Below are 21622 nucleotides of genomic sequence, written 5' to 3'. Positions count from 1 at the left end.
GAAGTCACATTAATTAGTTATATAGAGATCACCTGTGTACACTCAAGGTGTTTAAATTGATTGCAGTAAAAATACACCTGTATCTGGAAGGTTCAACTGCTGGTGAGTCAGTATCTTGGCAAAAACTACACCATGAAGACAAAAGAACACTCCAAGCAATTCTGCAGAAAGCTTATTGAAAACCACAAGTTAGGAGATGGATACAAGGAACCTTCCAAGTTACTGAATATCCCTTGGAGTACAGTTAAGTCAATCATCAAGAAATGGAAAAAATATGGAACAGCTGTAAATCTGCCTCAAGCAGACTGCCTTCAAAAACTGATTGACTGCTCAAGAAGAAGACTAGTGAAGGAGATCACTGTTGGGAAAAAAACACAAGAAATCTCGGCCAGAGTTTCCAGAATGCATGTGGGGAAAATCCAAAGTCAGCTGGAAGAAGGTTCCCATGGTCTGATGAAACCAAAATTGAGCTTTTTGGCCCTCAGAATAAACATCTGCAAGAGAACTGTGATTTGGGAGAAAATTTCTTTTCCAGCAAGACAATGACCCCAAGCGTAATGCCAAAGATATGCAGGAATGGCTTAAAAACAACAAAGTGAATGTCCTAGAGTGGCCAAGTCAAGAGATCAGACCTCAATCTAATTGAGAATTTGTGGCTGAGCTTGAAAAGAACTGTTCACTCATGATCTCCATGCAATCTGACAGAAGTTGAGCAGATTTGTAAAGAAAAATAGGGGGGAAATTGCAGTGTCCAGTTTAACAAAGGTGATAGAGACCTATCCACACAGACTCGAGGCTGTAATTGCTGCCAAAGGTGCATCTACTAAATACTGACTTAAAGAGGGTGAGTGTGTTTATTAAATGCAATAAATTTACACCAATTTTTGGATATATGTATTCATTTTGATACTAAAGAGTTTTTTTGTCAGTGTCATAAAAGCTAAAATAAATCAACTGTTTCAATGTTGTAAAACAATAAAAATGAAAACTTCCGAGGGGGGTGAATACTTTTTATAGACGCTGTATAACTTCTTTCAAAATCACAACATCCTTCTCATAACATGCCCTTCCTCCTATTTTTTGTATCATTGATAACTTTGGAAAATGTAAATAGTGTTCCTTCCTCCTATGTTAGAAGTGAATTGTTGTGAATCAAAAACTGATCTCTGCAGCATCCCAATTCCTTCCAGGCTTAAAGGGACCCATTTATTCTAACCTTATATTTTCTATGAGACAGCCAATTTTCAATCAATTCTAACTTACTTTCTCTGGTAACATAATCTACAAGTTCCTTTACAGGCTGAGCTAGAATATTTTTGTCATGAATACATTATTTTTGGACTCTTGATTGGGGGGGGGGAGAAATGTCAAGAATCAATAATTAAAAAAACAAGATATTTGAATATTGTCACAGACAGTGGGTTAATGAGTCTCCAATTTGTGTTTCTTTATGAAACTTGGAAAGATAAGACTACAGTAGCATGCAAGAGTTTGGGCACCCCTGAAAATCAGGTCATCTTTTACTCACTTAGCTATTCACAGTAACAGAAATTTTGACCAGGGGTGCCCAAACTTTTCCATGCCACTATATGTGCATATTATATTGCGCACCAATGGCATAGCTTTTTCAAGCAAATCATTGTAGTTAGTATAGAACGGACAGCATTTCCTTGGCTCCTATTTTGCACTTCCTGTTTATCTGCATCCAAACATGAAAGCTATGAACTCTCTGACATTGGACCATTCTTTTGAGTTCTCAAATGAAGCACGAATCTGTGGAAATTCCCAAGTACGTAGGTTGGAGAAATTGTTGGAAAAAGATCATTATTTTAAGGGAAGGTTGTGAGGGTGTGTAATAAGCATAGTTATAAGTGCTATTTTTAATTACATAGAACAGTAAGCACAGGAACAGGCCTCTTGGTCCACAATGTTGTACAAAACCAGATTTAAAAAAAAACACAAACACCTCCCAAAACTAATTTCTCCTACCTACACATTGTCTTTATGCCTCCATTGCCCTTACATTCATATGCCTACCTAAATTTATCAAAAGCCTCTAATATATTCACCTCTACCACCATACCAGGCAGTTCATTCTAGGAATCTACCACTCTCTGAGTAAAAAAACCCAACCCCTCACATTCCTCCTGAACATACCCCCTCTCACCTTCAATGTATGCCTTCTGATTTTAGATATCTCTACCCTGGGAAAGAGACAATCCCTGTCTACCCCCCCCCCCCCAACTATCGAGTCCCCTATCACTACTGCAATGCCTGACATTACCCTTCCCTGGTGAGCCTCAAAGCCGGCCACAGTGCCATTAGCCTGGTTGCTGCTGTGCCCGGATGGGTCATTGTTCCCCCAGCAGTTTCCAAAGAAGTACACTTGTTGTTGAGGGGAAACCTGTACTGACTTCTTAATTCACTTACCTCTCCTGGTGGTTAACCATGTACTGTCCGAAGCCTGTACTCTGGTTGTGACCACCTCTTCCAAAATCTCACATAGGAAGTCTTCAGCCTCCCAACTGATCCTGAGTACATCCTACTGCAGCTCCAACTTCTTGACCTGGTCAGTCAGGAGCTGAAATTAGGTACACTTCCTGCAGATGTAGTCATGAGAGAAACTGTCAGGTATCCTGAATAGCAGAAGCATTCCATCGTGACTAATCTGTACTAAAACAAAGGCTTGCCTCTTCTTATTGGTGCCCTGCCTGTTCTCACTGAAGCCTGTTGGGCCAAAACCTTTGCACTCTATCACAGGCATACTCGAACAATGGCCACTCTGCTTGACTCAACCTTGCTTTGATTTTGGGCCTCTGACGCCAGCACTTGCTATGCCTGCGCAGCTGAAGAAGACTGGCCTTATCCACTGCTGCTCCTTTTTAACTTTCTCTCTCTCGCGACCTTCGGTAGGGTTCATGTTCTGACACTGACGGCCACGCCTGAGCCACCGAAAAAAAATTGGTTAATTGTTTTAACTGTTCTGTATTTTCAGACACATTCAGAAATATTCAAATATTTCAACAGATTTGAAGGTAAATTGATATGGTTCAGTTAGATATTATTTCTTCTCTCAATTGTATGGGGGAGGTCTTGTTCTGGTCTCCCCAGATAATGGCAGTTACAAGTGCAAAGTCTTGTCACCTAGCAGTCCATCTATTAAGAATTGATCCAGCACTTAAAGAGAGTTGACTCCACGAGATTAAGTTTATTTCAGGCATACAGCATCAGTGAGTAGTAAGTATGGGCCCCAGTTTAGCTGACAGGACATTCTGGGTCTCTTAATGAAGTGATTTATACTTGTATCATTCTGACTGCCACTTATCGTAATCCATTCTAATCCCTTTACCTGCTGTTCCAGGTTTATGATGGTTCAAACGAAGGAGCCCCCATGTTGAAAAAGCTGTGCGGAAGCATAGTTCCAGAAGGGATCACCTCCAGTCAAAATGTAGCCCGTATACATTTCCGCTCACGAAACAGTCATGACCATAGAGGGTTCAGGGTGCAGTTTAATCAAGGCAAGTCCAATCAAAACTTTTATTTAGCATTACTAGAATTTCATCCCGAACATTCTGCTTTCATGTTGAATTTTGCTTACAGTGTGTGGGTCCTATATTGTTACCGATGATATTGGTGGAGCTATAACATCACCTCTATATCCCAACAACTATTCAAACAATCAGAACTGCAGCTGGATAATTCAAGCCCAGAAACCATGTACGTAAACGTTTCTCCATGACACAGTCAGTTTCCTGTGCTTTTTGTAAACGTATGCCAAGTAACTTTCTATTAGAGTGCTTGTGGTAGCAGCTGAGGAAATTAATCATTGGCTCTGGTTTGTTTCAGTTAACTACATAGTTCCTGTTTATTGATAATTGTTCATTTCAACTAACCTACTGATTATGATACAGAAGCAAGCAATTCGGCCCATTCAATTTATACTGTCTCCCAGCAGAGCTATTCCATGCTCCTTCATCTATTTCCCTGTAGCCCTTCAGCTTATTCTCTTTAACTTGCCCATCAATTCCCCTTTGATATAAAAACAGAAGATGCTGGAAATACTTGGCATCTGCGGGAAGAGAAAGAGAGTTAATGTTTCAGGTTGAAGACTCCCCTTTGATTCTCCTTGCTACTTACCTGACTACTCTTTATCACATTGTCACAGAGGTATCATGCAAAGAGATATCATCCACACAGACAACATCCCAAATCATGATCAAATTTGTCTCTGGACCAGTTCACATGAAAGATCTTGATCTGAAGTGTTGGCTATCCATTTCCCTCTACAGATGCTGACTGACCCATTGTGTTCCTTGGTTTTTGTTTTTTGCACTATCATGTTTCCCTTGATTTAGTTTGACTCCAAAACAGCAGATTATGGGTTCATCTTAATCTAGAAATGTGGGCTAATATCAGAGTGTATGATTGAGAAATTGCTGTTTGTGCAAGGTACTCTCAAGTTTGTGTTTTCCCTCGAGAATGGGCATGAGGGACTCCACAGCTTTATTCAAAGAAGGGTAAAGTGATTCCTTAAATTACACATAGCAAAACTGCTCATAGTGCTCTAAGTGCAGTCTGACCAATGCCTTGTAAAGCCTCAGCTTTACATCCTTGCTCTTATATTCCAGTCCTCTCAAAATGAATGCTAACATTGCATTTGCCTTGCTTACCACTGACTCAATTTGCAAATTTTAGGGAATCCTGCACAAGGACTCCCAAGTCCCTTTGCACCTCTGGTTTTTAACTTTCTCCCTGTTTAGAAAATAAAACACCTCCATTCCTGTATTCATCATCATTTTCAATTTTGAACTCATCCCACTGACTGTAATTTCGCCTTATCATTTTACTACATCCTCAAAGTCTCACTACACACAGCATCTACTGTCTACCAGCTGCCCCACCTTCAGCCTCTCGCTGTTTTCCCAGTTCCCTGAAAAATGTAAAACAGAGACAAAATCACAAATGGATGACTGATAGTGTGGCCTATTTCCAATACGAATAGAAATAGAATGAGTTGTCTAATGTTGAAAGTTGCTGGGATTCCGAAATAAAAGGTGATTCAGTAGGTTAACTGAATTTAAATCTAGAGTGAATGTTGATCTCTACAATTGTTCGTACAATGCTAGTTTGCTGACTTTAGTACTGTACTGTTAGTTCTTGAGCTTTCCTTGGTAACAGAAGGCTATTTTTGCTGTTTATAAATACATGATTTCAGATTGCAAGTAGCTTTGGAATAAATCAAAATTAAAAGTAGTGGATATATGTATAATGGTAAACATGACAAAATCTGCAGATCCTGGGAATCCAAAGCAACAAGATGATGGAACAGCTCAGCAGGCCAGGCAGCATCTATGAAAAAGTGTAAACAGTCAATGTCTCAGCCCTAAATGTTGACTGTTTACTCTTTTCCAAAGATGCTGCCTGGCCTGCTAAGTTCCTTAAGCATTTTGTGTGTGTTGATATGTGTAATGGTGTTTGATTCAGTAGTTGCCACTGCCTTAGAATGTCTCCTGCTGAGGAGGCACCTCTACTAGCCAGACCAAATGTTATCATATCTTTTTGTAGGCAAGTACACGGGCATTTTGCAAGGCATTTTGAATGAAATTGAACTTTGGGCAATGCTCGGAAAAGATTTCCATCTTATTAATAAGTTCCAATAAGTCTTATTTTGTGGCCCTATCACCTAAACCTCTGTCCACTGCCAATTCCTGTTCAGCAAGGAAGTTCAAATCAACTGGACCTGGGTGTGTTGAATATGTCCCTTTCTATTCTGCATTCCAGAACTCATTCAGGTTAAATTTAGATATTAATATATCCTCAAGACTTGTTGATGGGAGTATTAGTTATATATTGATAGTGTTTGTGAGCAATGGTTTAAATGATTTACTTGCCAAATTTATGAATGTGGAAACTTAATTGAAAACCAATGAGTGTTCCTTTCATTGTTTTTGGATCAAGAAAAGTCTGTCTAAAATAGAAAAACACTTCCTATGAATAGGAGGTAATGAAATCATTTATGAAAGGAAATGTAAGTGCTTATCATTGCCATGTAATTGCTTTCTCCAGAAATAATTCTTAATTTATTTGTTTCTCATGTGGCAGTTAAGCATGTTACAATCTCATTCACTGACTTTGCAATTGAAAACAATGGGGCAAACTGCTCAGCAGATGTTTTGCAAATCCTGGATGGAGACAACTTTACGGCACCTTCAGTTGGTAAGTGCAGAGTTGACTTCTTTAATACTCTGTAGTGATGACAACTAAACAAATATTTTTAATTAATTCTGAATGCCTGCTAAGAGGGAATTTAAATTTACTACAAGTTAATAATGTATGAATGAAAATTATAGAATCTCATAGCACAGGACACTACTCTGCCTGTGAGACTGGTTCTAAACAGCAATTTTTTTTGTGCTTCAAATGTAACCAATGGCTATTTGAAAGTTCCAGTAATATTTGTTTCTGCTACTCTTTCAGTTGCTACGCTCCAGAACTTAACCACTTTAATTGAGGGAAAACTGTCATCTCATTTCCTCTAATTCTTTTACCAGAGATATAAAATCTGTGACCACAAGGTATCAGTTCCTTTGGCAATCAAAACAGTTGTTCATTATTTTCATTATTGAAATCCCTCATGAATATCAAAAAAATCACTCAGATCTCCTATTTCCTTCTGTATCCTTGGGAGAAAAGTCAGGATTCTTATTAGATTTTATGAAACTTCTGGAACTTGTTAGATGTGAAAACATTGAGCTGTTTTTCCCAACTGGTTTGACATGTAGGAATTACATGATTTTTTTTCTTTATACATTCAGCTAGACTTTGTTCTCCGCATTAAGTCAATGGTTCAGCTATTTGATATGTGTTCAGCTGTTCTTTGAGTTATTGTATTATTTTGCATTGGAGCCGACTGATTATAGGCTTTTATTTCTTACCTTTCTTGATTACACTTCGTGGTAGGTAGTGTAGTGATGGAATATCAGAAGTTCAGTTCTTGCTGATGTTTGTAAGGAGTTTGTACGTTCTCTTCAGGACTGTGAGTTTCCTCCAGGTGCTCAGTTTCCTCCTATAATCCGAATGAATACGAGTTAGGGATAGTAAGTTGTGGGCTTGATATGTTGGTGCCAGAAGCGTACCAGTTATTGCATCGCTTTACAGTAACAGTGATCTCTGATCAGGGTTCAGAGTTTGAATGTTCTCCCGTGACTGCCGTTTCCTCCAGGTGCTCTGATTACCTCCCACATTGCAAAGATGTACAGTTAGGGTTAGTGATTAGTGGCATGGTATCTTGGCGCCAGACGTGTGGTGAAACTTGTAGGCTGTTGTGCACAATGCTCACTGATTTGATCTGACACAAATGATGCATTTCACTGTGTGCTTCAATGTACGTGACAAATAAAGCTCATCTCATCTCTCTTAACGCAAGGCAACACTTGCAGTCAGTCCCAGCACATCCCCAATGCAAAACAACACATTTCACTGTATATTTCATTATGCATATGACAAATAAATCTAATCTTTTTTCTCTTTAAGTAACCCAAGTTATTGTGGGTAGAGTAGTAGACATGGTCTATATAGACTTTAGTAAGGCTGTTGATATGTTTCTGTATGGTAGACTGCTATGGAAAGTTTTACTGCATGGGATCCAAGGAATGTTAGCTATTTGGATACACGATATGTCTGATCGTAGGAAGCAGATAGTGATGGTGGAAGTTAGTTTGTTGCACTGAAAGGTTGTGAGTCATGGTGTTCCCCAGGGCTCAGTGCTTGTTTATCATCCTTATCAATGGTTTGGATGAGAATGTAGAAGACGTGTTTTGTAAGTTTGCAGTGACAGCGAAGGTGGTTTTCAGGATTTATGGAGGGATCTGAGCATTGCAAGTAGACAGGGAGGTGAAGAAGTCTTTTAGTACTCTAGCCTTCATCGGTTATGGCATTGAGTATAGAGTGGGGATGTTATTCTGCAGTTGTATAAAGCACTCGGGAGGCCAGGTTTAGAATTCTATTTTCAGTTGGTTACTTTGTTATAGGAAAGATGCTATTAAGCTGGGAAAAGTGAAGAAGACATATACGAAGATGTCGCTGGGATTTGAGGGGCTGCGTTATGGAGACAGGTTGAACCAGCTTAGTATTTTTTTCATTGAAGCAAAGAAGAATGAGGGGTGACTTTACAGAGGTGTAACAATCCTGAGGGGAATGGATAAAATGAATGTACACGGTCTGTATCACAGGGCTGGGGAATCAAGCCACAGAGGGCTGAGGTTCAAGCTGAGAGGGGAGAGATTTAATAAGGATCTGAGAGACAACCTTTTCATCCAGAGGTGGTCAGTATATGGAATAAGCTGCCAGAGAACAACATTTGAAAGGTGTATGGAATAGGGAAGATTTAGACATTGGAATATAAGCCAATTGTGAGCATAAGGGATAAGTTTAGATATATCGGTCAGCATGGACCATTTAAGATGAAAGGCTTGTTTCTGTGCTGTATGAACCTACGACTCTATAACTTTGTCTCAATTTCGCCATCACTGTGTCTTCATCTTTTGTGCCAGTATCTGCAATGTTTTCCTCTTCTCGCACTTACAGATTGCCTTCAAACTCCAATAAAGTTGAATATAAGTTCAAGGAATTGAAAGTAGGAAATGCTGGATAAACTAAGCATCTGCTCTAATAAAGGATCTTAAACCTGAAGCATTAACTGTTTCTCTTTCCACACCTGTTGCCTATTCTACTAAACTTCCCCAGTGCCTTCTGATTTCCAATATCAGCAGCTTGTGTGTCACAAATACACGGTGCCTCAGGCTGTAGCCATAAAGTGAGGAAGAGAAGCGACACTCTGGGTCTAGGATCTTTCTTCAGAAGTGGAAAAAGTTACTATTGCAGAAATTTTTAGAAGTAAAGGGAAAGAGGAGGGAAAACAAAAGAAAAGTGGTGTGAAGGCTGGAAGTGTCGTGGTTTCTCGTGCCCCACAAACGACCAGGAGACGCAGAAGATTCTTCAAGAAGGGTTAAACTTTAATTTGCAAATCAAAGCTGAGACAGTCATTGAGCTAGTCGCCGATTGCCCACCGATCCTTGTACATAGCATTTTTTATAGCAATCTCCTGGTTTAGTTGCATTAGCATATCCAATCGGTCTACAGTTGCGTATCACAAGTATGTCTGCCACTATTGTTTCTACCCATTGACTTAATCATCTTCTAGTCTATATCTCTTAGCTACCTTATTAACACACCATTGTCTTCTACATTCTTAAGATTTCATTCTTCTACTAAATTGGATACATGCATAGCAAATAGCAAACTCAAAAAGCTGACTACATAATCTACATCTCTTAGCTAGCCTCTCATTAACACACCATTGTCTTCTACATTCTTAAGATTTCATTCTCCTACTAAATTGGATATATGCATAGCAAATAACAAGCTCAAAGCTGACTACATAGTTTTGGTTAACACAGCAAACAATGCAACTTTTATACTCCAATATATCCCCCTTTGAGACCCATGGGGTCTCACACAGAGAAAGACTAAGAGTCCGCGCACAAAATCCCCAATAAACTCAAGCACTTATTCCTAAATCTCGGGTTAAACTATAATTTTCTGCGCCAAGACCTCAAAGTATTCTCTCCCTGTTACCCTGGGCCGCTGAGCCAAAAACCTGTCCCTTTGTACCTGTGACAGGGAAAAAAAACTCAGAAGCCCTTACAATCTACTCCCACACTGTTGTTTTGCTCTTGTTCATCCTGCAGGTGTTGTAGGCTGTAACAATACATCTTCGGTGCTTCTTTCTCCACTAAGCTTGCTTCAGTAATTGCCACGAGCATTGGGAATTGTTTGGTTGCAGCACGCACTACAAGAGACTTGAGACAAGGAAGAAAACAGCACAGCACAAGCGCACAGCTCAACAATACAATACTGACAGTTATTGCCATTTTAGTCAGCCATGCTCCCCATCCTCCGAGTCTACTTTCTAACCAGTCAAATAACTGATGTCCAGACCCTGCATTCTGTGTGCATACCTCGCACTGTGACAAGACAAAGTCCACTGAAGCCTGTAAATAAGGTGACCAAAAACCATCCTTCTTTATTTGCTTTATCACTTCCCCCCTTGCACAATGGTCAATCCCATGCGCTTCTGAAATCAGAATCGTCAGTAGAGGGGTGGGTGCTACCAACAAACCGTCTTCCATGCTCCACAAGCCTTTCGGATTCTGCTTGGCCCCCCTTCGTCTCCACATTGTCTGTTCTGCCAAAGTTGCCTTACCTTGTATTTCAATTAGGTCCTCTACCACAGGTTTTGGAGTTAGGCTTACCTGGGGGGCAATGACAGCTGATGTACATCCAGACACTTTTCTGGCTGCCTCGTCTGCAGCTTGATTTCCCTTTGTTATTATATCATTTCCCTTTTTATGTGCCTGGCATTTTACTATAGCCAATGCTTTAGGTTTCATTATGGCTTTTATTAAGTCTAGAATTTGCTGACAATGTTGTATGGGATCTCCACTGCTTTTTTAAAAACCTCTGTTTCCACACTGCCCCGAACAAATGGCATACTCCATGAGCATATGCCGAATCAGTATAGATGTCTACTTTCTCACCTTCCATCATTTCACACGCAGCTGTCAGGGCTTTAATTTCCGCTAGTTGGGCGGAACACGGTTGGGGACAGGACTCCATCCTAATAATCTTATAGCTCGACTGACCCTGCTGCACTACTGAGAACCCTGCATGATTTCCATCGTAATCCCTATAACAAGAGCCATCTATGAACAGAACCTTTTTATCTGCATCCTCTAGTGGTTCTGACCGTAAATCTGCTCTCAATTTGGCAAATGCCATCATCTTCCCTACACAATCATGGGGTTCTCCTTCATAGCCCAAAGGGACAAAATCAGCTATATTACTGGTAGTGCATCTCTGTATAGTTATGTCTGGAAATGTCAATAGCATCTGATACGCTGCTATCCTGGCTGGCGTCAGCACAAATTTCCCTCTTTCCAGCAATTCTGCTACTTTGTGGTGTGTGTACAGAGTCACAGGATAGCCCAGGGTTACAGATGATGCTTTTTCATATGCATAGTACAGCGCCGCCAATCCCTGATAACAGGGTGGATACCCCTGAACCACCTCATCTAGTCTCGTACTGTAGCATGCTACCGGCTGCTTTGCTTTTCCTGTGCCTGTCTCTTGTGTTAGAACCGCTGTGACATAACCCTCCTGTCGGTTGGATACATACAAATGAAAAACCTTCTCATGGTCAGGCAAAGCTAATGCTGGTGCTGACTGCAATTCCTGCTTAATAGTATTGAAAGCTATCTCCGCCTCTCCATTCCACTGTAAGCCGTTCTTCAAATTTGTATGTCCTGCTTCTTTCATTATCTTTCTCAAAGGTGCCACAATCTCAGCATATTCTCCTATCCAATCTGAGCTGTACCCTGCCATTCCCAAAAACGTTATCATCTGCCCTACAGTCTGGGGTTTTGGGGCCTTAGTTATTGCCTCAATCTGATCTGGTGCTATCGCCTTCACTCCCTTGGATATTACTCTGCCTAAGTATTCCACTTGCTGCGTGCAGAATTGCAGTTTCTTTTTGGATACTTTATGTCCTCCGTGCGCCAGCTTCTCTAACAGAGTTATAGTGTCCTGCTCACACTGTTCCTTACTGTGGGAGCAAATCAACAGGTCATCCACATACTGTAACAATGTACTTTCCAATGGTATGCCCTCTAGGTCTGCCTTCAACACCTGATTAAAAACACGTGGTGAATGTTTAAACCCTTGCGGCATTCTGGTATAGGTATACTGAGCACCTCTAAGTAAATGCAAACAGATACTGACACTGGTCGGCCAGAGGAATGCTGAAGAAAGCCGAACACAAATCAATCACTGAAAAGTAACTTGCTTCTGGTGGAACATTAGTCAAAAGCGTGTATGGGTTGGGGATTACTGCTGGCCAGTCCTCTACCACATCATTTACCGCTCATAAATCATGCACCAATCTCCACTTAGATTTATCTGCTTTTAAGACCGGCAGCAACGGGGTATTGCATGGACTGTTTGTTCTTTTAAGCACTCCTATTTCAAGCAACCCCTGCACTGTTGATGCTATTTCCTCTTCTGCTTCTGGTCTTAGAGGGTATTGTGTTCTCCTGGGTGGAATTGCTCCTTTTTTCCGGCCTTATTTCCACTGGACTAGCTGTTTTTATTTTCCCTACGTCCGTGTCATGCTGTGACCACAGAATAGATGGCAACTCATCTAACCTTCTATCTTCCTGCTGGCCTCTTTCCTTTCCCAGCAATGGCATGTGTGGTTGGGGAGTTATTTCGACCTCTCTCAATGTCCCTACCATATCTACACTTACCATTATTTTAATGCAATTGTTGTCTTCTGATATCCACACCTCTGGCGTGATTTTCCTCCACACTGTTACGGTTTCAGCACTCTTAACTAAGGGTCCTAAGTCTTTAGACTGATATCCCTTGTTTACCAACAACGTTACGTGGGGCGCAGCCTCCGGTATCCTGTACCATTTTTCTAAAAAGGTGTTCCACTTAACTTGTAAAGCTGCCCCTTGCTTTCCAATTATCACAGCCTCCCCTTCCAGGTGCTGTTGGGTACATGCCTCCAGGTGCCATCTCTACATTTCTACTTCCGGCGCCGACCTGAGCGGCAGCCTTTTCCAGCTGCTCCCGAGATTCGATAAAATTGATCATTTTTTTTAGGTTGTTTTCTTTTTAGTCATAGTGTTATGTCTAGTATTTATTTAATATTGAGATGGAGAGAAAGGTGTATTCGAGAGACCAACTACTTGCGCTGAGAAATGCGCAAGTCAGTGTTGCGCAACAGATCCAGATCCCGAACGAAATTAAACGGAGGTTCCGTGGCTCCAGGGCTGGAAAACTGCGCAGGTATAAGTGGACGGAGAGGAAGAAGAGTTATAAACCCGCTGTTCCTTCGGTCATTATGGGGAACGTGAACTCGCTGCCAAATAAAGTGGATGAGCTAGCCTCACTAGTAAGGAATGTTAAAGCATACAAGGAATGCAGTTTAATGTGTTTTTCCGAAACATGGCTGACGGCTAATATCCCAGATGTAAACGTAGAATTACCTGGTTTTACTACGGTAAGATTTGACAGAGATGCCAAAAAGTGTGGGAAGAAGAAAGGAGGGGGACTCGCTCTCTACATTAACGTAAGATGGTGTAACCCCGGGCATGTGAGTACAAAGATCTCCGTTTGTGAAAAGGATATTGAGCTGATCGCTGTGAGTATGAGGCCATATTACCTGCCTCGAGAATTCGCCAGCGTCATTGCGGTGATTGTGTATGTCCCGCCGCGTGCCGACGCAACGGTAGCGTGTGACGTCATCAGCTCCGCCGTTGCTAAGCTTCAGACACAACACCCTGAGGCACTGGTGTTAATTACAGGGGACTTCAACCATGTGACTTTGGACAAGACACTACCTGCTTTCTCCCAGTACGTGGATTGTTACACCAGGGGTAACAGGACTATTGACCTGCTGTATGCAAACGTACAGGATGCATATAGTGCATCCCCGCTGCCTGCACTGGGGAAAGCTGATCACAACCTGGTTTTGTTACAGTCAAGATATAAATCAATTGTGATGAGGCATCCCACTACCACACGCTCTTTTAGAAAGTGGACTCCTGAAGCTGAACAGGCCCTGAGAGATTGCTTCGGTACTACTAACTGGGATGTACTGCAAGGGGGGCTCTGTGGAGGCGTTGAGGAGGTCACTGAATGCACAACGGACTATATTAATTTTTGTGTGGATGCGGTTGTTCCTGTTAGAACTGTTCGCTGCTATCCCAATAATAAGCCCTGGATCACTAGTCACATCAAAGGCCTCCTAAACCAGAAGAAGAGGGCCTTTAAAGATGGTGATCGGTTGGAGCTTAAAAGAGTTCAGAAGGAACTCAGAGTACAGATAAGGGGGGCAAAGGAGCAGTATAGGAGAAAGTTAGAACAAAAGCTGCAGGAAAAAAGCATGAAGGAGGTGTGGGATGGGATGAAGATCATCACCGGATGTGGTGCAAAGCGGGGGGCAAACATAAGTGGAGATGTGGAGAAAGCGAACCAGCTGAACAACTTCTTCAATAGGTTCGACAGCACAATCTCACCCTCACTGCAGAACTCCACACCAGGCTTACTTCCCTCACAGGAAAATATCCACTCACAGGAGACCTGGCCCACGCCCAGGTTTACGGCTGCACAGGTGGAAGGTCAACTGAGGAAGATCTGTACCAGCAAGGCGGCTGGACCGGATGGAGTTTCCCCACGATTACTGAGGGCCTGTGCGACTGAACTGGGAGAACCACTACAGCGCATCTTCAACATGAGTCTAGATCAGAGAAGAGTACCCAGACAGTGGAAAACATCTTGTATTGTCCCGGTACCGAAGAAACCACAACCAAAGGAGTTGAATGACTTCAGACCTGTTGCCTTGACGTCGCACGTGATGAAGACCATGGAGCGGCTGATAATACAGAATCTGAGGCCACAAACCAGGCACGCCCGGGATCCGCTTCAGTTTGCGTATAAGGAGAAGGTGGGAGTGGAGGATGCTATCACGTATTTGCTGCACAAATCACTCTCTCACCTAGATGGGGTCAGTTGTGCTGTGAGGATTACATTCCTTGACTTCTCTAGTACCTTTAACACCATCCAGCCCAAGATCTTAAAGCACAAACTAACGGAGATGGGAGTAGACTCTCACATGGTGGATTGGATAGTGGACTACTTGACAGATAGACCTCAGTATGTGCGGTTGGGAGACTGTAGGTCTGACACAGTGGTCAGCAGCACAGGAGCGCCACAGGGAACCGTACTCTCTCCGGTCCTGTTCACCCTGTACACATCTGACTTCCAATATAACTCGGAGTCCTGCCATGTGCAGAAGTTCGCTGATGACACGGCCATAGTGGGGTGTGTCAGGAATGGACAGGAGGAGGAGTATAGGAAACTGATACAGGACTTTGTGATATGGTGCAACTCAAACTACCTGCGTCTCAATGTCACCAAGACCAAGGAGATGGTGGTGGACTTTAGGAGATCTAGGCCTCATATGGAGCCAGTGATCATTAATGGAGAATGTGTGGAGCAGGTTAAGACCTACAAGTATCTGGGAGTACAGTTGGACGAGAAGCTAGACTGGACTGCCAACACAGATGCCTTGTGCAGGAAGGCACAGAGTCGACTGTACTTCCTTAGAAGGTTGGCGTCATTCAATGTCTGCAGTGAGATGCTGAAGATGTTCTATAGGTCAGTTGTTGAGAGCGCCCTCTTCTTTGTGGTGGCGTGTTGGGGAGGAAGCATTAAGAAGAAGGACGCCTCACGTCTTAATAAGCTGATAAGGAAGGCGGGCTCTGTCGTGGGCAAAGTACTGGAGAGTTTAACATCGGTAGCTGAGCGAAGGGCGCTGAGTAGGCTACGGTCAATTATGGAAAACCCTGAACATACTCTACATAGCACCATCCAGAGACAGAGAAGCAGTTTCAGCGACAGGTTACTGTCGATGCAATGCTCCTCAGACAGGATGAAGAGGTCAATACTCCCCAATGCCATTAGGCTTTACAATTCAACTGCCAGGACTTAAGAACTTTTTTTAAAGCTATTATTAATGCTTTTTGAGTTAGTGATTTAGATGCATATCATATTATTACTGAGTTAAGTATTGTATGTAATGAGTTTTTGCTACAACAAGTGTATGGGACATTGGAAAAAATGTTGAATTTCCCCATGGGGATGAATAAAGTATCTATCTATCTATCTATCTATCTACTCCAACTCCCTGTTCTGAGTCTCGTCAAAAATCACTGTACAATGTAGCTCAGATTTGGGCATTACAGCCCTGGGTAATATAGCCTGCACACCCTTTTTCCATTTTTCCCAGGTTCCCTGAATCTGATCTGCGGTCTCCTATCCAAAAGACATTATTAGCCTTCTTATCTTCTCGCACTGTCAATTGAGCCCCTGCTCTTTCCACACTCAGCCCATTTCTGGTGCATTCTAATTGTAATTCCAGTTTCAATAAGGCATCCCTGCCTAACAAATTAATCGGAGTTCCTTTAAATACTAGCACCGGCAAAACAATTCCTTTATTTCCCATTCTCAACTGCACTGGAGCCGTGCACTGTGTCAACTGTGTTTTCCCCGAGAACCCTACCATCTTAATAAACTTTCCTGACATGGGAAGGTGAAGGGCATACTGTGGCTGTACACAAGTGTACGTGGCTCCAGTATCTATCATCATTGGTGTCAGTTGCCCTTCTAACATAACCTGAACAATGGGTTCCTCATCTGCCTCCCTTGTTATCATTGGGTAATGTCCCTTCCCACTCGAGTTCTCGGGGCACCCCTAATACCTCGCATAGGGGTTCACAGGTCCGCTTGGGCCTGTGGGGGCTGGTCCTTGGCTAAACTTTAGTTCCCTTCTTATTGGTTCCTGCTGGTGCGTGACGGGCCATGGTGTAAACAGACAATCTCTTCTCATGTCACCTGGCTGATTACATCCCCAGCACAATCTCTCTACCTCTCTTTCCCCCTGTTTCCTCACTGGTCCCCTCTGCCCATAGCTCCTCTGTCCCCCTCCTTGGGACTTCCAGTCCTGTCTGGGCTGTTTGAATTTAGTCTGTCCTGATAGGGCATTTGTGGGAATGCTCCTCCAAAGACGTTGATTATTGGCATGGGGTTTTCCAGCCCTTGTCTTACAGTATGATCGGTTCCTCCATATAGCAGTGCTTCATCCAGTTCGATGGCTGTACTCAGACTGGTGGTTGCTGGCAGCATCTTTTTGCTTTTCTCTTTTTCCTTCTTTTTGAGTTCTTCGAGCTGCATTTGTATTAACTTTCTTTGCACCTCTTCCTGCTGCTCAGCCAACCTTCGTTTGTCTTTCCGGTATTTCTCAACCGCATGGACTACATGGTCTCTAAATTCTTGTGGGGTCATTGACGTCAGCCCAACCACTTCCTCCAGTTTGGATTTTACTTGTGGAGGCATTGCATCCAAAATGCTATGTCGGAACAGTGTGGTGATAAATAAGCTATTTAGATAGATAGATAGATAGATAGATACTTTATTCATCCCCATGGGGAAATTCAACATTTTTTCCAATGTCCCATACACTTGTTGTAGCAAAAACTCATTACATACAATACTTAACTCAGTAATAATATGATATGCATCTAAATCACTAACTCAAAAAGCATTAATAATAGCTTTAAAAAAAAAGTTCTTAAGCAAACTGAAGCAAATTTTCCACCTCTTGCTCAGTCTCCAGTCTCCACCTTTTCAACTGGTTTTCTACGTAGGCTGCTGGGTTTTCAGTGTCTCCCAGTGGATCCCCCTTTAAGGCTTTGGGGTCTACTTTGGGCGGATAAAGCTTCCTGAGGGCCTGCCATACCCTCTGCCTCACTCTGTCAAACCAGTCTCAATCAGTTCTCGGGTCGATCGAGTTCACTATGCCAGCCATTTCCATTAGTTCATTAAATTTGGAGGTTCCCATCAACCTTATCAATAGTGCCTTCAAATCTCCCATAGCCAATAATCGTCCCGCCATTTCTTCTTCAAAGGCTCTAATCCATTTCCCTGCTCCTTCATGTAGATTAGGCAGAGTGTTTTTCAGCCCTTCTAGGTCCTGGGATCCCCAAGGGATGTACTGCACTTGTCCTGATCCTTTAACTAACAACAGCATCATTCTTCATCCTTCTTCCCACCTGCCCTGGCTCTCCTCCTCGCCTGACTCCCCATCTGTCTCAGGGTATGTCTTTAGTGCCTCCCACACAAATTTCTCCGGGGTCCTCTTCTTCCCTCGGTCTCCCTGTGGAGTCCTTCCTTTTTGTCCTGATTCAATACTTGGTTGGCCCCTGGAGTATTTTTCGCATCTCCTCTGGCAATCCCCTCTCAGTAACTTATCTAGCTCTCTCTCTGCTTCCGCAAGTCACTCCCCTACCGCCTCCTTCTGCTCTTCTAGGCTTCTGCCTCGTACCTCTTCCCCACAAATTCTCGCATCCTCTCTCTCTCCACTTAACTCTTGCTCCTCCAATGAGTCACCTTCTCTTTCTTCCTGTCCATGTCTGTACAACTGTGGCAGGGACTCCTCATGATCCTTACTCATGCTTGATTCCCTTCTCTCTTGTGTTTCTCCAAGACTCTCATCTCCTATCTTTTTTCCACTTCCTCTTGAATGCCTCATCTCTTCCTGCCCTGATGAGCCACTTTCTTTTCTAGTCTGTTTATTTCTATGGTATAACCGATACTCCTCATACTCCTTTTCCTCTCTCAAGTATTTCATCCGTTCAATCTTTTCTTTCATTTCTCTCTTTGTCTGTTCCACCTTTATCCTTTCTGCCTGTATCTCCTTCCATATCACCACTTTTTCCTTCTCGTATTGTCTTTTTTCCTCCTCATTATCCCAAACTTGTACTTCTCCCTGCATGTTTACTGTTCCCGTCAACAGGGGGCACTGCTTAGGGGTTCCTTCCTCATTATAGGGAGGGGGCTTTACTGTTTCTTTCACATCCGGGTATGGAGCTGAAGGCAGCTTCTCACTGTACCTCCCTCTAACAGGCTGTTTCTCCAGCACCTTAGTGTGTTCCTCGCTTGTAATCAATATTCTACCTGTACTCCTCAGCCTTTCTCCCTCCGTTCTGAAGAGTTTTAGCACTTCTATTTCTCGTTCTCTTTTTTGCCCTCTTTTAGATTTATCTTTTGGTTTGTAATTTTTAATTAGTGCCTCCATTTCTTCGCACAAGCTTACATCAAACGTTCCTTCTCTTGGCCATTTTGTGACCAGGTTTTTGGTTCTCTTTTCCCATTTTTCTGAAGTTTTTGTGATCTCATATTTATTTACCGGGATTTTTTTGCTCAGAATCTCTACTGCCGTTCCTTTACCTGTCATGTTGTTCTCTCTTTTTAAGGTATTTCAGAGATTCACAGTTTGTTTACTGGATAATATTATTTACTCTAATTCTATGCCTAGTCTATCGTCTATCTACCAGCGCTTTAAACTATATATTGGACTGTCCTTGTTTCCTATTCTGTTCTGCCCGTACAGACCTCTTCAGAGCGGTCGGTATCCACAGAATTTTCTCTTTGCACCTCGTCTATTCAGACCCTTATCTCTTAAGGCAGTATCCACGAGGATTTTCTCTATTTTCCTTTCCCTGCCCGTTCAGACCTTCGTTTCATACGAAGCGGTATCCACAGGGATTTTCTCTATTTTCTCTTTCCCTGCCTGTTCAGACCTTCGTTTCATACGAAGCGGTATCCACAGGGACTTACCAACACCACGTGGAATTTTTCTTCACTTAACTTCTTATTAGCTTATTTGTACTTACCCTCACTGCAGAGTTCTTGATCAATCTTCTGAGCCTCCTGTTAACCCCCAATTCTGCCAGATTCTTTGGACCGGAGAGACCCTTCGGCAGTGGTTCCACACTTCTGAGACTCCAAGACCTCCCCAAAACCAACAGAATTCTTAGTCCAAATTGTCGCAAAAAGCGCTTACCTTTTGTTTGGGTGCATCCTCAATTTTGTTAGCCTTGTGGGGGTCCCTAGAGGACTGGGAAGTGTCCCCAATCTGCCGTTTCCGTGGGTCTCTTTCCGGTCCTGTCACGGTCGCCAATTTTGTTGTGGTTTCTCGTGCCCCACAAATGACCAGGAGATGCAGAAGATTCTTCAAGAAGGGTTAAACTTTAATTTGCAAATCAAAGCTGAAGGTCATTGAGCTAGTCGCCGATTGCCCACCAATCCTTGTACATAGCATTTTTTTATAGCAATCTCCTGGCTTAGTTGCATTAGCATATCCAATTGGTCTACAGTTGCGTATCACAAGTACGTCTGCCACTATTGTTTCTACCCATTGACTTAATCATGTTCTAATCTACATCTCTTAGCTACCTCTCATTAACACACCATAGTCTTCTACATTCTTAAGATTTCATTCTCCTACTAAATTGGATACATGCATAGCAAATAGCAAGTTCAAAGCTGACTACATAGTTTTGGTTAACACAGCAAACAATGCAATTTTTATACTCCAATAGAAGACAGAGGAAATTAAGTAAAACGGAAATTCAGGGGATACACAGCAGGTCAGACAGTGTCTGTGAAGACAGAATTAGAAGAGATTGAATGGTAGTAGGGAAGATGATTGCAGGCAGATGGGTATTGACAAGATAAGAAAACAATAATACAAGGGCTTAAAGGAGAAGAAAATGAAAGTAGCAGAATCATTATCTTAAATTACTAAATGAGTCTGGGAGGCTGTGATATTTCCAGTCAAAAGCCAACACTATTTTCATAAAAATCAAAAAGCTGCAGTTTTCTAAAATCCTAAAATAAAATGAAAAAGTTTCTGCTGTTACTGGTTTACCACTAGCTCATTCTGAAATGTAGTAAAAAATGTTTTTGCTTTGTTAGCTTGAAAGAATAGCAATGTGATAACAAGGAGATTGGACTAGATTGGAATGTGTCAGAAACGTGCCACGCTTCCGAATAATGGCTTCAAGACAAATTCAAGGAAACAAAGTTTATTAACAGTTCTGCAGAGCTGGGCCCCCTTAGAGAAGGGAACCCTGAACCTTACAGGGCAGCAGGTTTTATCCTTCTTCCTTACCACCCCTCCTCCCTGACTCGGGAGGTACATAGTCTTATCCCATTCCATATTTGGAGTTGTTTTTTTACACGTTTCTGTAAAACAATAGTCCATATCTCAGGACTTCAATGATTCCACAAACAGTTAATTTTATCAAGGCTTCTGCATTCATAATTAGATCACACTTGTTTACAGACTTTAACCCAGACATAATTAAATCACAGTTGTCCCTAAACATAATTAAATCATACTTGTCCCTAGACTTTAACCCGGACCTGTCAGAAATGCACATCTTAATTTTGAATCTTACAGAATGCTAATTGTGTACTTGAATAGATCAGAATTACAGCGCCTGTAAAAAGTATTCACCCTACACCCCCCCCCCCCCGGAACTTTTCATGTTTTATTGTTTTACATTGAATCACAATGGATTCCGTTTGGCTCTTTTGACACTGATCTACAGAAAAAAGACTCTCTTGTGTCAAAGTGAAAACAGATCTCTACAAAGTGATCTAAAATAATTACAAATATAAAAAACAAACTAGTTGGTTGTATGACACACCAAATCACACTGGTGCAGCCAATTGGTTTAGAAGTCACATATTCATTAAGTTGTCCTAGCTATATATAAACATGTGTGCAGTCAAGGTGTTTCAATTGATTGTTGTAAAAATACACCTGTATCTGGAAGGTCCAACTGTTGGTGAATCTGCATCCTGGCAAAAACTACAAAATCAGAATCAGGTTTATTATCACCAGCATGTGACACCACAAAGCCAAAAGAACACTCCAAGCAACTCCACAAAAGGTTTTATTGAAAAGTACAAGCCAGGAGATGGATACAAGAAGCTTTCCAAATCACTGAATATCCCTTGGAGTACAGTGAAGTCAATCATCAAGAAATGGAAAGAATATGGCACAGCTGTAAATCTGCCTAAAGCAGGCCATTCTCTAAAACTGAGTGCCTATGCAAGAAGGCCACCAAGTGAGGGAGGCCACCAAGAG

The 21622-nt window shown here is 42.2% G+C and overlaps 1 protein-coding gene across 1 annotated transcript in view; it reads left to right on the top strand.

Moving 5' to 3' along the window:
* The window catches only part of cubn (cubilin (intrinsic factor-cobalamin receptor)), a 355208-nt gene that overhangs the window by 145634 nt on the left and 187952 nt on the right, over nucleotides 1-21622 (top strand). Inside the window, exons 31-33 of the mRNA XM_073055305.1 lie at nucleotides 3362-3518; nucleotides 3601-3717; nucleotides 6103-6216. Of these exons, the coding sequence (XP_072911406.1) occupies nucleotides 3362-3518; nucleotides 3601-3717; nucleotides 6103-6216 (388 nt within the window). The remainder of the gene's footprint in view (nucleotides 1-3361; nucleotides 3519-3600; nucleotides 3718-6102; nucleotides 6217-21622) is intronic.

Source organism: Hemitrygon akajei, chromosome 8 (genome assembly GCF_048418815.1).
Source record: "Hemitrygon akajei chromosome 8, sHemAka1.3, whole genome shotgun sequence".
Classification (NCBI taxonomy): Eukaryota; Metazoa; Chordata; class Chondrichthyes; order Myliobatiformes; family Dasyatidae; genus Hemitrygon; species Hemitrygon akajei.
The sequence above is the reverse complement of the archived record's forward strand: the minus strand, read 5'-3'. Positions and strand labels throughout refer to the sequence as shown.